This window comes from Rana temporaria, chromosome 2 (assembly GCF_905171775.1).
Source record: "Rana temporaria chromosome 2, aRanTem1.1, whole genome shotgun sequence".
NCBI classification, from domain to species: domain Eukaryota; kingdom Metazoa; phylum Chordata; class Amphibia; order Anura; family Ranidae; genus Rana; species Rana temporaria.
This window is the reverse complement of record NC_053490.1, coordinates 371,989,167-372,006,103: the sequence shown is the minus strand read 5'-3', so window position 1 is coordinate 372,006,103 and position 16,937 is coordinate 371,989,167. Positions and strand designations below refer to the sequence as shown.

At 45.4% G+C, this 16,937-nt stretch overlaps 1 protein-coding gene across 7 annotated transcripts in view; it reads left to right on the top strand.

Annotated features, from left to right (window-relative positions):
* The window catches only part of ANKS1A (ankyrin repeat and sterile alpha motif domain containing 1A), a 167,590-nt gene that overhangs the window by 103,056 nt on the left and 47,597 nt on the right, over positions 1-16,937 (top strand). For all 7 annotated transcript variants that reach the window (XM_040337793.1, XM_040337792.1, XM_040337790.1 and 4 more), the window contains one exon: positions 2,520-2,618. In XM_040337793.1, the coding sequence (XP_040193727.1) occupies positions 2,520-2,618 (99 nt within the window). The remainder of the gene's footprint in view (positions 1-2,519; positions 2,619-16,937) is intronic.

Genomic DNA, 16,937 nt, shown 5'->3' with positions numbered 1-16,937 from the left:
AGAATCTAATGTAACTGTTCATATTAATCAAGTCCACTTCTAGGTTTTATTGTGAAAGCTAACAAGCTGAAGTTAGAAGTTGATTGATTACTATGCACAGCTGCACCAGATTCTGTATGTACTGGTTTTAGTAAATCTCCCCCGTGTCCCTTGGTGAACAAAATAGCATTTTTGTACACGCCATACAATCCTTTTCTTAAAATCCATTGACAGACACAGGTCTCACCCTCTGTTAATGATCATGCTCTCTAATGCTTTGCTAATAAACGGACATGTTCTCAATATTTATTTTTATTAATATTGCATGTTGAGCATGAATTTTTTTTTTTTTTTTTTTGTGTGTATGCTTGCATGGATTCTGTGAATATGTGCAAGCATCTTAGTCCTAAGCTATGGATAAAGTATATCAATCTGTCTCTTAGAAATAACATGTGTTGATCGCAGCTGTTACAGCCTTGTCTATTCAGTTAGTCGCGGCACAGGGCACCTAATGGACTGCATACTCTAGTATGTCGTCTCTTCAGAGTGCAGTGCCCATGTCCCCACTGGCCTCTACAAATGTGAATATATCCTAAATGGTGCACGTTTAGAAGATTCATTATACCTACAGGTAAGCCATATTATAGGCTTACCTGTTGTAGGTACAAGTCATAAAGCGGACTTTATTACCACTTTAAGAGCATTTAATTATTTTCTAGGATGTAAGAAACACAGTTTTATATCCTACATCAGTGTTTCTCAACCTTTTCCCAGTCGGCGTGCCTTTAAAAATGATTTTGTCTTGAGGCACCTCTGTCCAAGGCTTGGTTCACATTCCTGTGTGTCATGGGACATTAGGGGTGCACCAAATGGAAATTTTGGTGCTGAAATTGAAGGATGCACCAGGCCGGAAACCGATACCGATAATGACAGTTTTTAAAAAATATTTATATTTTTATATACTATTGCATTACGTTCGACTTTTTAATTAATACCATAAATTTGAGAAAATATGAATTTTATTGTTGGCCACATTATTGGGACATTTAGTGCAAGAAAAGCTCAAGTCTGCAATCTCTAACCATCTCTTATATCATGTACTCTGTCTCTAACCATCTGATACAGAAGATGGTCAGAGACTGCAGACACACTGCAGGAGATGGTCAGAGACTGCAGACACAGTACATCAAATCAATGCAGCCTGTCTGTGCCCGTATAAAAGCGGTGATCTCTGCGTGTCAGAGCTGTGAATTGAATTGCCCGTGCCACGGTAACAATGTCCCACCTCCTGTGATCATGTCACGCTGATTCTATGTTCCACCATTGGATCAGTGTGCCGTCTGTCACAGAAAGTAAAATGTATACAAGCACACCTACAGACACATGCGCACACATACAAACACATGTACAAACACGCACACATACAGAAAAACATATACACACATACCGGCACATGTACACAGACACATATATAAAACCCTTTAAAAGGTTCTAGTACAGTGCCTTTCCTCACACAGCCGAATACTGCACTGTAGGGGGAACCAGAGAGCACAGCACACTCCTCCTCCCTTTACTTTCAATTAACTGAGGCTGACGGAGCTTCCTCACAGTGGGATCGGGAGCTTGTGCTCATCTGACAGCCCTTCTCAACCATGATCCCGCGGCACACAGGTTGAGAAAGGCTGTTCTACATCACCACATATGAAGAAACTTGTCTAAAATAGTGGTTGTCAGCCTTAGGAGGTCTCTAGAGAGGGTTGAGGGTCTCTACATGATGCCGGTAATTTGCCGGGGCACTGTGGGGAGACTGTAGGGTGCTACAGAAGCTTAGGAATACAGCAAAACCTTGGTTTGAGAGTAACTTGGTTTGAGAGCGTTTTGCAAGATGAGCAAAATATTTTTAAGCGATTTCTTGATATAAGAGTAGCGTCATGTCACAACTGAGTATAAAAGGGAAGAGAGGAGCCTCCAAGTGTAGCAAATGAGGCCGTGCCTTTCAATCAGTTCCCTGTGAATTCACAATGGCTTATAGTTCTGAATGGACTGCGAGCCTTGTAGTTCATTAACAAGCCCTGCAGTTTGTAAACAGTCAGACCGTATGCAGGTACAGGCTAAAAGCTGCAGGGCTTGTCTGCAGGAGTCTGGCATTGCACTTGATCCACTGATCATGTGCAGTGCTTTCCAGCCTCCTTAGGACAAAAATTATAAAGGCACATTTTTTTTCTCCCCTGTAATATAGACTGCCCTTTGAAATCGAAGGCAGATGTCATTTTCAGTGGCACAAGGTAGGCTTTCACAAACCCCTTTTCGCAGAAGTGCCTTAACAGTATTTCAGATGCTTGCTGCATAGAATCGGTATATGAAGCAGAGCTTTAAATGGCTGAAACCAATTTTTTTTTATTTTTTTTTATCATTCATAGAATACAGTATGCACTTACAGAAGCACCTGCATATATTTCATTTGGTTACACTGTTATGTGTTTGTTCTACTGTTTAATTCATAGCATTCTATAGGTCTTTCTCTATTTTTGTCCCTGCAGACAGACAATATATTGGAAGATCAGGACCTTGTAGATATTGGAGTCACAGATGTGGAACATCGTCGCCGACTTCTTCAGGCAGCCCATTTTTTACCAAAGGTAAAAAAATTACAATAATGCACCCGTTTTTTCAATGTTTTAGGTTTATTTCGGGGTCCCCTGAAATACATCCAGATTGAACTGGTTTTATGCTGTGTAAGGGCTTTTTCACGCTGGCGATCTGACAAACGGACTCTGCTTTGCTCAGTGGGGGATCAATGCGTTGATCCCTGTTAAACAGGCAGATGACAGGTCTGTCTCCTTGAGACGGACCTGTCGGAGCCCCGCTGTCCTCTATAGGGAAATCGGATGGAAACGAACAGCCTGTTCATTTTCATCCGATCCGCCAGACTGATGGAAAATAGGGTTTACATCAGCCTGTGTTTTTTTTAACAGACCGTATTGGATAGCAGCGGGTGTCAGCAGGCATATCACCACTGACATCCGCTGCCCCATAGAGTTACATGGAGCGTCCGATCAGGTCCACCTGAAAAAACTGACAGGCGGACCTGATTAGAAAGCCTGTGTGAAAGGGGCCTAACAGTACTGTTATGAACATTAAGAGTACTTGAAAATGCCAGTGTCAGTATGGAAACCAGGAGAATGGAATAACTGTTTCCTTTAGATGTAGCTTTCAATGCTGTAGAATGGCCTTCTCTAAAAATTGCTGTAGACTTGGCCTAATCTTATTGACTGGGCAAGTCTGGTATACAGATGGACCCACATCAAAAAGTTGTACCGATGATGGGATATCTGCACCATAAACCAGGCAGGGATCCCCCCCTTTATAAAATTTGAAAAAAAAAATGTTAGGTTCTGTATAGAATGAAGAGTTGGCAGAGCCTGTATGATGGAGACACCGAGACGATTGGCAGTGACTGTACACACAGTTCCCAGTCCTCGCCCCCAATCTCTCCAAGGTCTTGCTCCCACCTATCTACACGGAAGTTTAACTGCATCCTGTGTTCTAGATGAGTGTGTTATATATTTGTGAGATCATACCTTTTTTAGTCTGTGTGTTAAGTATGTAAGTTATTATCGGATGTTCTATGTGTTCCAACATGGACAGTTGTGTCTGTGCTTGCACAGCATGCTTGAGTTGGAGGTATCTATAAAAGTTATGTCTTGGTAGCCCGAACTCCTCCTGTAAATCAGTGAAGGATTTAACGATGGTCTGGGAATAGTTGTGATATGTACCTAATGCCCTTGGCCTCCCAGGACTGAAACCCCTCTAGTTTCAGCAGTTCCGTGTGGCAAGGATTACGCCACAGCGGGGTGTGTATAGTGAAACCCTGCATACCCAAGCTATGTTTAATGAGGCCCCATAGCTTGGACAGTAAGTTTTATGGTAGGCATCGATGTAGGGTATTGGGGAAGATCTGCCTCAAGATGTTAAGCGGCGGGGAGGCCCAATGTGGCGTGGAATAGAATGTTACAGATAGGGTCCGTCATACCACCCAAGTGCTGCAGCTGTGAGGCTAAGAAATAGAGCCACGTTAGAGACTGCCAACCCCCCCCCCCCCCCCCATCTTTACTGTACTGCAATGTAGATAGTTTGATTCTAGAGATTTTTTTATTGTATTTATTTTTTCTAAAGATAGCGTCAATGCGTGCAAACCACCTACCATTGGGGCCAGTTATGTAGTATGTATAATAGCTGAGATGCCCGCACCATCTTTATAAGATTGGCCCTACCAGTGATAGAAATTGGTAACTTGCACCAGGTGCTGCATGTGGTTTGTATCTTAGTAATCATGGGGAGCAAGTTCAGGGATAGATATTTAGAGGTATCTGGAGTACCCTGTACTCCCAAATACTTAAATGAGGAGACAACCTGGAGAGACCGGGTGCACTGTGGCAGTGGAGCTGTAAGTTCATCCAAGGCCAGGAGGGCTGACATGCTCCAGTTTATGGAGAAGCCAGAGAAGGTGCAAAATGGTGTGATTAAAGACATCACGTTCAGTAGTGAAGTGGAAGGATCTCCCAGATATAGGAGAGTGTTCTCTGCATACAGTGATATTTTATCAACTGTAGGGCCTTGCATGAAGCCAGATATCAATGGCGACGCTCTCACCGTCTCTGCCAGTGGTTCCAGGGCTAAGACAATCAGGGGCGACAAAGGGCACCCCAGCTTCGTGCCTCTGTAAAGATGGAAAGTGTCAGTGTATAGTAGTTGGATTAATTTTATGGAATTCTTCCCCAAACCGAACCTCTCCAGGACCTCCCACAAATATGGCCACTTAACGCTGTCAAAGGCTTTGACAGCGTTGAGGGATAGGACTGCCCTGTTACCTGGATTGTCCACTGGGATCTGCAGATTGAGGAATAAACGCCTTATGTTTAGTGCCGTAGATCTGGAGGGGATAAACCCTGATTGGTCACTGTGAATGAGCTTTTAAATGACAGACACTAGGCGAGTGGCCAGCACTCTGGCCAGTATTTTCACGTCCACTGTGAGCAGGAGATGGGGCCTATAGGAGTCTGGGAGATCGGGGTCCTTGCCTGGCTTTAAGTAACAGGATTATAATGGCCTCTGTCATGGATGAGGGCACTTGACCTAGTTCTAGGGCTTCTGTTAAGGTCTGCTTTAGTTGTGGTAGCATAGTGTTGGCATGCTTTTTGTATACCTCTGCCGGCAGTCCGTCTGCTCCCTGTTCTCCCCTTCCCCCATAGTATTTCTGCCTTCGATGTTATATTAGCCAACTTTTGTGCCTCCAACCATCTCCTTTCGGTATGGTCAGTCGGGTTTGCAATGAACTCTGATTCCACCTCCCTTAGGTCCTGCAGAACAGAAAGTTCCCAGGTCTTGGTGTCTATGGAGATGACTGCTTGAATAAACGGGCCCCTGAGAAAGGCCTTAATAGCGTCCCAGCACATACCCGAGGGCGCTGTGTTTTTATTAAGGGCGATAAAGTCCGCAAGAGCGGTAGTTACTGGGTCCAGCATGGGGAACAAGGATAGCCAAAATGGATTTGTTTTCCAGTGTTTGTTTGCTGGTGCCAGCTGTCTTTATCTTAGCGCAGTATGGAGAATGGTCAGAGACCGTCCTCGGTTCATACTGAGTATCGGCAATGTATGGTAGCATCTCCTCATTACAAAGACCAAGGCCAATCTTGGAGAGGCCCCTGTGTGATGCAGAGTGGCAGGAATACGTCTAAATTTTTTATTTATTTTTTTTAGGCATCAGACATCATGCAGTCCCATCTCCTTCAGTTGATGGGCAAATGGTGTCGGTCCATCTGTTTTAAATCTATCAGGGCGGGACATCAAAAATGTATCCAGCTGGAAGTTTAAATAATTATTAAAGTCGCCCACGATAAGGGCTGGAACATTAGAGTGATGGGCCAAAACACTTGCAAAGATGTGAAGAACTTCTGCAGAAAAGGGGAGGGGGGTATATACCCATTTGCTAATATACATTCTAAGCCCTCCAGGTTGCACCTGAGAAATATATACCTCTGCGTTGAAGTTCAGTTTTTGTTGTGGGATCAACAATAAGCAGAAGCAGCAAACAGGCCAAAAATGTTCGTCCCAATGGGACTGTCAAGGCGCCCTGAGTGTGGCGAGACGTGACTCTCAGCCTGTTGTGTTTCGTAAGCCTAAATGGTGCACCAGGCAAAATGGGGTTGGTAGTGTCATTTCTGTCATCTTTTAGGGCATCCGCCTTGCCAAGAATGTCGTAGCAGTAGGGAAGGAAATACGGTGTCGGGGTGTTTGTTCTGCATGCCGTGAGCTTATGTGCATCATGCAGCCAGTCTGCGATTTGCTGCCTCCTCTTGGATGAAACGTTCCTCTATGTCCAGCCATTGCGACACCAATTGTGGCCTGTCAAAGAAATGGACCTGGTCTCTGGCCACTACACGGGATTAGGAGGGGTATAGCATAGAGTACTGTACGATAAGAGCCCTCAATCGTTTTATTTTTTTGAGGGAATGGGCTCCTGTAGCACAGAAGGTTTTTTACCTTGATGCATTAGGATAAAAAAAAACTGAGGCTTTAGAACCACTTTAAATCCAAATGTGTGGCCTAGTCTACACCAAGTATCTTTACATGATGGTACAATTCCCAATACATTCCCATGTCGCCATTTACACAATTTTGTTGCCTTCTACTGAAATGTGTTTGCAATTGCCTGAGCTGTAAGTTATTATATCATAAGCCAACAAAAAATCGAGGATTTGAGTTGGTTAATTTTTTCATTGAAGGTATGCGAGTACCAAACTCTTTTGACTTGATCTGTTCTGGGAAATAGGTATAAAGTGAATTTACTAGCTGTTGGTTTACTGGGAGACCCTAAATGGTTGGTTGTTTTATGTACTCTACTGAAGGGAGGGCAAGAAAAAAACATTACCTTAGGGGCTGGGATTACTATCTACCATTGTGGGAGAAAAACACTCTGAGTGGGAAGAAGTGGGTGTATGGTTTCTGGGCCAGCTGCTGTCAGAAGTCAGGTTTTACTCATATGCCCAAATACAAGCCTCCCATAACCGAGAAGCCAACTGTACAGATACTTTCAACTCTGCTGTGTCTTTTATTCTTCATTCCCTACGTTTTCCCCTTAAAGTAATACTAAAGTCTCTTTTTTTTCTTTAACCACTTGACACGCGCACGCCGTCATATGACGTCCAAAACGGGGACCTGTTATCCCGGGTGGACGTCATATGACGTCCTGGGATTTGCGGGGGGATATCTCAATGATGCCTGCACCCGGAGGCATCATTGAGATATAATTTTTTAGCGGCGGCGATCCTGCGCACCGTAAGAACGATCATAGCGGCGGTTCCGCCGCTAGATCGTTCTTACAGGCGGCGGGAGGGGACATCCCCCCTCCCGCCGCCATCCGGTGCTTCTCCGGGCTCTCCCGTCCCACCGGGGGCCCGGAGAGATGATCGCCGTCCGCCGGATGTTTGCCATAGAGAAGACTGGTGACCAGATGGTCACCAGTCATCTCTATGACCGTCGGAGGCCCGGGCGCGATGTGATGACGTCACGCCCGGGTCCCCGTAAGTAAACAAACCGCAATTGCGGCTAGTTTGAATGAGATCTGTGAATTTTTTTTCACGATCTCATTCTTTCCAGCCTGGAGGAGAGATGTGGGGTCTTATTGACCCCGCATCTCTCCTTAACCACTTCCCGACCTCCTCATGTACATATACGTCAGCAGAATGGCACGGACAGGCACATGTACGTACCTGTACGTCCTCTGCTAGACGTGGGTGGGGGGTCCGATCGGGACCCCCCCCGGTACATGCGGAGGTCGGGTCCGCTCGGGGAGCGATCCGGGACAAGGGCGCGGCTATTTGTTTTTAGCCGCTCCGTCGCGATCGCTCCCCGGAGCTGAAGAACGGGGAGAGCCGTGTGTAAACACGGCTTCCCCGTGCTTCACTGTGTCGGCGCATCGATCGAGTGATCCCTTTTATAGGGAAGACTCGATCGATGGTGTCAGTCCTACAGCCACACCCCCCTACACTAGTAAACACACACACAGTGATCCCTAAATGTTACAGCGCCCCCTGTGTTTAACTCCCAAACTGAAACTGTCATTTTCACAATAAAGAATGCAATTTAAATGCATTTTTTGCTGTGAAAATGACAATGGTCCCAAAAATGTGTCAAAATTGTCCGACGTGTCCGCCATAATGTCGCAGTCACGAAAAAAATCGCCGATCGCCGCCATTAGTAGTAAAAAAAAAAAAAAAATGCAAAAAAACTATCCCCTATTTTGTAAACGCTATAAATTTTGCGCAAACCAACCGATAAACGATTATTGCTATTTTTTTTACCAAAAATAGGTAGAAGAATACGTATCGGCCTAAACTGAGAAAAAAAAATGTATATATGTTTTTGGGGGATATTTATTACAGAAAAAAGTAAAAAATATTGAATTTTTTTCAAAATTGTTGCTCTATTTTTGTTTATAGCGCAAAAAATAAAAACCGCAGAGGTGATCAAATACCACCAAAAGAAAGCTCTATTTGTGGGGAAAAAAGGACGCCAATTTTGTTTGTGAGCCACGTCGCACGACCGCGCAATTGTCTGTTAAAGCGACGCAGTCTCGAACTGTAAAAACCCCTTGGGTCTTTAGGCAGCAATATGGTCCGGGGCTTAAGTGGTTAAAGAGGACCTGTCACACACATTCCTATTACAAGGGATGTTTACATTCCTTGTAATAGGAATAAAAGCGATTGAAAAAAAAAAAAGTGTAAAAAAAAGTGTAAAAAATAAAGAAATAACTAAAATAAAAAATAATAATAAAAAAATTAAAATGCCCCAGCCCCCGGTAGCTCTCGCTCAGAAGCGTACGCACACACGCAAGTCCCGCCCACATATGTAAATGTCGTTCAAACCACACATGTGAGGTGTCGCCGCGTGCGTTAGAGCGTGTGCAACAATTCTAGCACTAGACCTCCTCTGTAACGCTAAACTGGCAACTTGTAAAAATTTTAAAGTGTCACCTATGGAGATTTTTAAGTAACAAAGTTTGGCACCATTCCATGAGTGTACGCAATTTTAAAGCGTGACATGTTAGGTATCTAGTTACTTGGCGTAACATCATCTTTCATATTTTACCAAAAAATTGGGCTAACGTTACTGTTTTTTGTTATTTTTTAATTTATGAAACCATTTTTTTTACAAAAAAAAGCCGTTTGAAAAATTATTGCGCAAATACGGTGCAAGATAAAAAGTTGCAATGACCGCCATTTTATTCCCTAGGGTGTCTGCTAAAAAAAATATATATAATGTTTGGGGGTTCTGAGTAATTTTCTAGCAAAAGAATGATGATTTGTACATGTAGGAAAGAAGTGCCAGAATAGGCCTGGGAAGGAGGTGGGTTTTAAAGCCCGGTATTGAAGTGGTTAAGTTAAAAATAACAAACATGTTATACTTGCCTGCTCTGTGCAGTAGTTTTGCACAGGGCAGCCTAGACCCTCCTCTTTTCAGGTACTTATTCTGTGCTTCTGGCCTCTCCCTCCTGTTGGCCCCTCCCTCCAGCTTGCTATGAGGGCACCCAAGCTGAGCCACAGCTCTGTGTCCATTCAGACACTGAGACGTAGCCTGCTCCGGCCCTGCCCTCTTTCTCTCCTCATTGGCTGACTGACTTTGACAGCAGCGGGAGCCAATGGTGCCGCGCTGCTATCACAGCCAATGAGGGGAGTCCTGAGACACTCCTGCAACATCGCTGGATCTAGATGGACCTCGGGTAAAAATGAACCTTCTTTCTTTTCAACCTCTTTAAGCCAGCCTTAGATGGAGTGATTTTGTTTTCTGCAATCACAGGTTGCTGGAAAGAAAAAACAACAGATTCCACGATCATTTCAGTCAGTGTTGATGGGGGGAATCTCTTCCTCACAACTAATGTGTTATTCTGGCGGGGGCAGCCATCTTGGCCGGGAGAAAACTCAATGATTATTGCTAGTTGTCATAGTTGCTGGCAGTAATTTTATGAAAAACCTAGTCTGGTTTTGTCCAAGTTAATCGATCAGCCTGCTCATACATGGTTAGAATCTAGTCTGGTCCCTGCTTAAAGTGGTTGTATACCCCAATTTATCATTTTTTTTACCTACAGGTAAGCCTATAAGGCTTACCTGTAGGTATAAAGAATATCTCCTAAACCTGTACGGTTTAGGAGATATTCCCCCCCGCAATGCGCCGCTGCAGCGGCGCATGCGCAGCGGGGATCCTCGGCTAAAGGGCTGGCAGACGCCGGACCTTGCTGGTTTAAAGTCTCCCATGCGCATGCGCGGGAGTGACGACATCGCTGCTCCAGCCAATCACAGCGCTTAAAAGCGTGTAAAAAAAAAATGCGGGTATACAACCGCTTTAACCGAGATTTGAACCAATGGTGGCTGGCTTTACCCTGACACTGTTAAAAACTTTCTTTAATATGACCTTAGATAGTCTTGTTGGTGACCTTTTGCAGAAGGATAGTATCATCTAAAGCCATTTCCCAGCTTGTAAATTCCCTCCAGGCTTGGAAGGTGGATGTAACACAAGTGAGCAATGAGATGTGAGTGCTTGGAGGTTCCTTTAAAATATTTTCTCTGCATCAGAGATATAAAAATTCAGGTATATAGCTAGAATAGAGCATGGATAATCCTAGATTTATTGTAAAATGATTATATTACTCGTTCAAAGTTGCTCTAATGCGCATAAATCTCTTTCACATGATTATGGTCATGTTCAAGCATACAGTGTTTCTGGGAACTGATTCACAAATGTGTTGTATCCCACTAATCCCAGTGTGCATTCACAAAGCATCTGGCATTATATTTTGTTAAGTGCTGCGCAAACTGTTGGCGCTATATAAAACCTGTATAATAAGTACACAAAAGGGGAATTGCTATTTAATTGTTAGCACTTGAGACTGTTTTTAGAATTCGATGAGAAAGTGAAAACCGCACTAAATGCTAAATTGGTATATAAACTGTAAACCACATAGGTGTTAAGGCGACTTCCAATAAGATCGCTAACAAACAGTCCTCAAAGTGTCATCAAAAAGTGCTGGTGCTCAAACAATGTAAATTGGAACAGTCCCAAATAAAGTGGTCGTGCTCATAACATTCCGTATTTTATGGGTGCTCAGACAGGGTGCCCCCCACATAGATGTTAACTCATCCCGCAGAGTGGACCAACTATCATTAGTATGGTCACACACATTTATGGGGAAACCTCTGTAGGTGTCTTTAAGACTGGCGTTTCCATGGATAAGTATTCCTCATGCAGATAAGGGTAACAAGAAAAGCTTCATTGCGTAGTACCATTTAAAAAGATTTATTCTATATAAAATCGTAATAGTTCAACTCACATTTAGGGGTGTCCTGGAACCCGGTGTAAACATCAGGTATATTCGTCGTGAAATGTGTCCATAAAACGTAATGGTCCGCTCCCGCGGCAATGACTCGATTTCCTTGTTGGATGTCTTGGCGGAAGTATGTCGCGATGGCGTAAATCAACCTCAACGCGATTCAGCCTATCAGGTTGGCCGTCTTCAGGAAGTTGTAATTCCGCAATTTTGGATAAGGTCATATATACCCTTACTATTAGGTTTACCTGCTATTTACTCGAAAGTGCTCACAATCTACTTCGTTATTGCTTACAAGCATATAGGTGAGTCAATCAACTAGCATAAAAAGAAAAAACATCTATATTATAAGATTAAAAATGACATTATTAAATACTGGTCACTATAGGTAAATTTTAAATAAAGGAGATGCGAACTCTAGTGGTCAAAATCTATATATACATCCCTACATAATCCCAAGTTGTGAACCACCTATTGGCCAGGTGATAAATTGAAGGAGAAATGCATATGACCTCTAGTGGCGAAAATCAATATTTAGAAAGAAATGTCAACCTAGAGACCCTCTAGTGATCAAAAAAGATGTTGTGTACAGACATTTATTTGTTATTGGAGAGCAGTTACTCTGCATCCACCTAGTAGCCCTTACTGGTAACAATCCAAAATATACAGTTTTGAAAAAACTGTATAGGGGTGAAATTAGTAATTGGTGATAACAGTTGAGATCTAGCTCAATGTTTAACCCTGATGGTGTAAGAGTCTGGAGCTCAAAAATCAACCTGGATTCATTTTGAGATATTAATTTTGGCATGTTCGCGCCCCTCCAGTGTCTGTCTATGGTGTCAATGGCATAGAAAGACTCTGAGGGCTCGGCCTTTTTTGTGCAAATCAGACTGCTCTGTGAAAGCTTTTCCTTATTTTTTTCTTTGACTAATTCATTTATAAAGAATGGGAAATGCAGCAGAAGTCTTTTTAGTTCCTCAGCGCCTGGGGTTTTCCCTCTTTTGAGGAGAGTTTAAAAAAAAAAAAAATTCTCCTCAGGTTGGTGCTCTCCCTATAGAAGGGACCCCTACCTTCAGGGACCTTACTGATAAGAGGTCCGAGGCGCTGAACCGCTCCATGTTTACCATGCTGGGGTATGCATTGCGACCTGTTGTGGCCGCAACCTTGGTGTCTCTGACACACTCTGAATGGGCAAGGTTTTACACAGACTGTGGAGGAGCACCAGCTCCCTCCCTAAATTGTTAGACTGGCCGACCAGTTGGTCCAGGGCCTTCTATATGTCTGTGATGATACACGGGGCATCCTTGATGTCCAGAGCCTCTGTTTCGGCGGTGGTTTTGCGCTGCCTGATTTGGCTGAATTGCTGGTCTGCTGATCTGGCATTTTAAAATGCCCTGGCTGATTTACCCTTCAGGGGTGGGAGGTTTTTTGGTACCTCATTGGATGACATTATCAAGGATGTCACTGGGGGTGAGAGCACTCTCCTCCCTCAGTCCACCAGGGGAAAGGAGCTGTGCCGTGGGCCGGGTCTTTCAGTCCCCAGAAGCCGTATTTTTGCGTCAGTCAGGGCCCGCGGGTTGACCCTCCCAGGCCGACTAAAGGCTCAACTGGGGGACTGAAATGTCCCTGGGTGCATAAGCTGAACACGCCGGCACCCTATCCCGCCAATGTATGTAGCCTCCCCCTGCCCGTATCTTGGGGCAGGGGGGAGTTCTGTGGTAGCAGCGCTCCATCCGGGGGACTTTCTGGTGTACTTGGACATCAATGGCGCATACATGCATGTCTCATTTTGCGCAAGTCACAGATTCTGCCACTGTCAGTTTGTGGCCCTTCCTTTTGATCTAGCGTCAGCACCAAGAGTTTTCACCAGGGTGCTTGCACTAATCCTAGCTTTGCTGGGACAGCGAGGCTTTGCTATCATGGGCTGCTTAGACGCCCTTTTTCTGAGGGCAGCTTCTGGCTCAGAATTGGTGGAGGATGTGTCTATAGCCATTGTGGACCCTCCGAAAATTCGGGTGGGTGGTAAACATTTTGAAGTTGGTCCTGGTTCCGACTCAGCGTTTGAAGTACCTAGGGTTGATCCAGACTCCTTGGTGGCAAAGGTTTTTCTTCCCCCTGGAGAAATTGCAGATGCTTCAGTCTACAGTGATGGTGTTGGCTTCATGCAATCGGTCATTTCTCAGTTTTGCATGCGAGTCCTGGGCCTGTTGGTAGCCTCCTTCGAGGTGGTACCTTATGCCCAGTTCCACACTCGTGTTTTCTAGTGGGAGATAATGTCCAAGTGGTGCAAATCTCTTTTTTGTCTCTGGATCATCAGATCTGGTGAGCCACCTATTCAGTCTTTCTGAATTGGTGGCTGGGATCCCTGACTCTTCGGTCCGGGAAGTCGTTCTTCCTGTTCAGTGGACATTGATTACGACGGTCGCCAGCCTCACGGGTTGAGGGGGGGCGCCTGGCGGGTCCAGTCGGCCCAGGGTCACAGGACTCTAGTGGACTCCTGTCTACTGATCAATGTCCTAGTACTTTGGGGTGATCCGGCTGTGCCTCTCCTCGTGGTTCGAGGAGGTTGAAGGGTCGCCCGATCTGGATTCAGCCGGACAACGCCATGGCCGTGGCTTCGGTCTACCATCAGATATACTGGCAGGCGGACTACCGGAGTCGCCAGATGTTGGACCAGGGCGACTGGTCTCTGTACTTGGAGGTGTTTCAGCTCCCTTGCAGGAGGTGAGACTCACAGGGCGTGAATCTCCTGGCCACTCGTCTCAGCCACAAGGTGTCAGAGTTCGTGGCCAGGTCTAGTGATCCCTGTACGGATGCGTCAGACGCGTTGGTGGCCCTGTGGGGTCTGTATCGGCTGCTTTGTCTTTCCTCCATTGTAGTTTTCTCGGCTGCTCCACAGAGTGGAAGCCGAGGGGATCCTGATGATTCTAATCGCTCCAGATTGCCCTTGGCATCCTTGGTACATCGATCTCGGGCGCCTGGTGGCGGATGTACCCTGGCGGTTGCTAGGGCGGGAGGACCTTCTGTATTAAGGTCCCATACTTCCTCCTGTGGTACAGTCGCTGGCTTGCATGACATGGCTGTTGGAAGCCAGACTTTAAGAGACCGGGGTCTGTCCGACGTACTCTGTGTCCCAGGGTCCTGCTGTTTTTTACAGCTTGGAATGGATCTAAAAATTGCCTTAAGCACCGTTTGGGGGCAGATTTAAGCCTTGGCTGTGTTTTTTGTCAGTGGCCTTTTGCGGCCCATTGCCTGGTGGGTACCTTTTTGTGCTAGGGGTTTGTCATATACTTCCACCTCTTGGTTCATCTCTTCCGCCATGAGTTTGGAGCTCTCGGTTCTTCAGGAACCTTCCTTTTTGGAAACATCAGAGAGATTCTTCTCTTGACACTATCTCAGAAGGTGACATTTTTAGTGACCATTACTTCTGTCAGAAGGGTTTCTGAGTTGGCGGTCTTGCCTTGTAAGTCGCCATGCTTGATCCTCCATTAGGATTACGTGGTGGTGCTTCCGAAGGTGGTTTCGGCCTTTCGCCTGAATAAGGTTCGCCTGAATAAGGACTTTGTTCTTCCATCCTTATGTCCTCGGCCGGCGCATCCTAAGGAGGTTGCGTTTCCTACTTTAGACGTGGTACGCGCTTTGCGGGTGTACCTGCCTGCTACGGCTCCGTTTCGGAGATCTGACGCTCCCTTTGTGTCGGTGTCTGGTCCACAAAAGGGCCTGGCGGTCTCATCGACCACCATTTCTCAGTGGATCAGGCAGGCCGTCATACAGACCTTTTCCGGTCACGGCACTTTCGACCAGGGCAATTGGTGCTTCCTGGGTTTTCCGACATTATGCATCTGTCTCACAGGTGTGCGGGGCGGCGACTTGGTCGTCTGTTCACACTTTTTCCAGATTTTACATGGTTGCTGTGAGTGCATCTTCTGATGCTTCTTTCGGCCGCTGGGTTTTGCAGGCGGTTGTTTACTTTTGCACCTCCTCTATTGAGGAGCAGAGATGCACCCCCCTTTAAAACCTTCCCATGCTTTGCATGCATTTCCAACATGCTAGAACAGCTTATATTTCTGGAATGGGATCATCCGGATAAGCACTTTCTCCCTCCTAAGTGTTTTGCAACTCGCTATCCTCTGGAGGAAAAATTCTCCAAAAGATGGAAAGTACCAGCAATTGACGCTGCGATTTCCAATGTGAATTATAACTTAACTTGTCCTGTAGGCAACGCACAGATGCTTAAGGTTCCAACAGATAAGTTGTAATCCCTGCTAAAATCTGCCTTTTCCATAGCAGATGCCGTCGCCCGCAGTCGCTGCGATAGGCATCTGCCAATCTCTAAAGGACCAATTTAAATTGGCCCTTGGAGAACTCCCTACACAACAAGCTAGGGATTTGGCTGAACTTCCAAAGACATTATGTTTTTCCATAGATGCCATTAAAGATTCTATTCACCAGGCATCCCGCCTTACGCATATGTGCAGGATCCTGTGGCTAAAAAAATGGTCAGCTGAAACACCATGTAAGAACCTTCTAACTGGGTTCCCCTTCCATGGGGAGAAAATTTTCGGAGAAGACTTGGATAAATATATCAAGACAATTTCTAGTGGCAAAAGCACTCTTTTACCCGTCAAAAGAAAATCCAAACACCCTGCATTTAAACGGGCTCTTTCCCCGGCGCCAAGGGCTTCTGCCTCTAAGCAGTGGCGACGGCCTCCGTCATCAGACTCTAGAGGAAGACCTCAGGGTCAGACCCAGGCTCAAAAGAAGCCCTGGGATAGGAAATCTGAAAAACAGAATCCTAAAGCCTTATCATGAAGAGGCAACCCCCCTCACCAAGGTGGGGGGAAGACTTCTGCACTTTTCAGAAGTCTGGAAAAAGGAAATTCAGGACACATGGGTCATCTCCACGGTAACGCTGGGATACAAGCTGGAATTCCGGAACTTTCCACCGTCTCGTTTCCGAAGATCAAGCGTGCCTTTTTATGGTACCAAAACCAAATTGAGACATCAGACCCATTCTAGATCTAAGAAAGCTAAATCAATTCCTGAAGATCCACTCCATTCGCATGGAGACAATCGGATCAGTAGTCTCCATACTTCTAGGAGGAGAACTTCTCATGTCAATCGACATCAGGGATGCATACCTGCATGTCCCTATATTTCCTGCTCATCAAAAGTTTCTGCAGTTCGAATTGGAACAACAGCATTTCCAGTTTGTAGCCCTGCCCTTCGGGCTAGCCAGAGCACCTAGGGTGTTCACCAAAGTGCTGGCCCCACCTCTAGCCAGGTTAAGGGCATAACAATCATAGCGTACCTAGACGATCTATTACTTGTAGATCAATCAGTGACTTGTTTGGAGCAAAATGTACGCACTACAACTATCTGAAAGCATTAGGTTGGATTCTCAACCTAGAGAAATCTTCCTTAATAAGACTAAAAAGACTGGATTACTTGGGTCTGATCATAGACACAGCCCAGGAAAAAGTCATATTGCCTCAAGCAAAGATCAACTCCATCAGAGAACTGGTGCGGAGGGTCCGGTCAAACGGCAATCTCTCCATTCGCCTCTGCATGAGGTT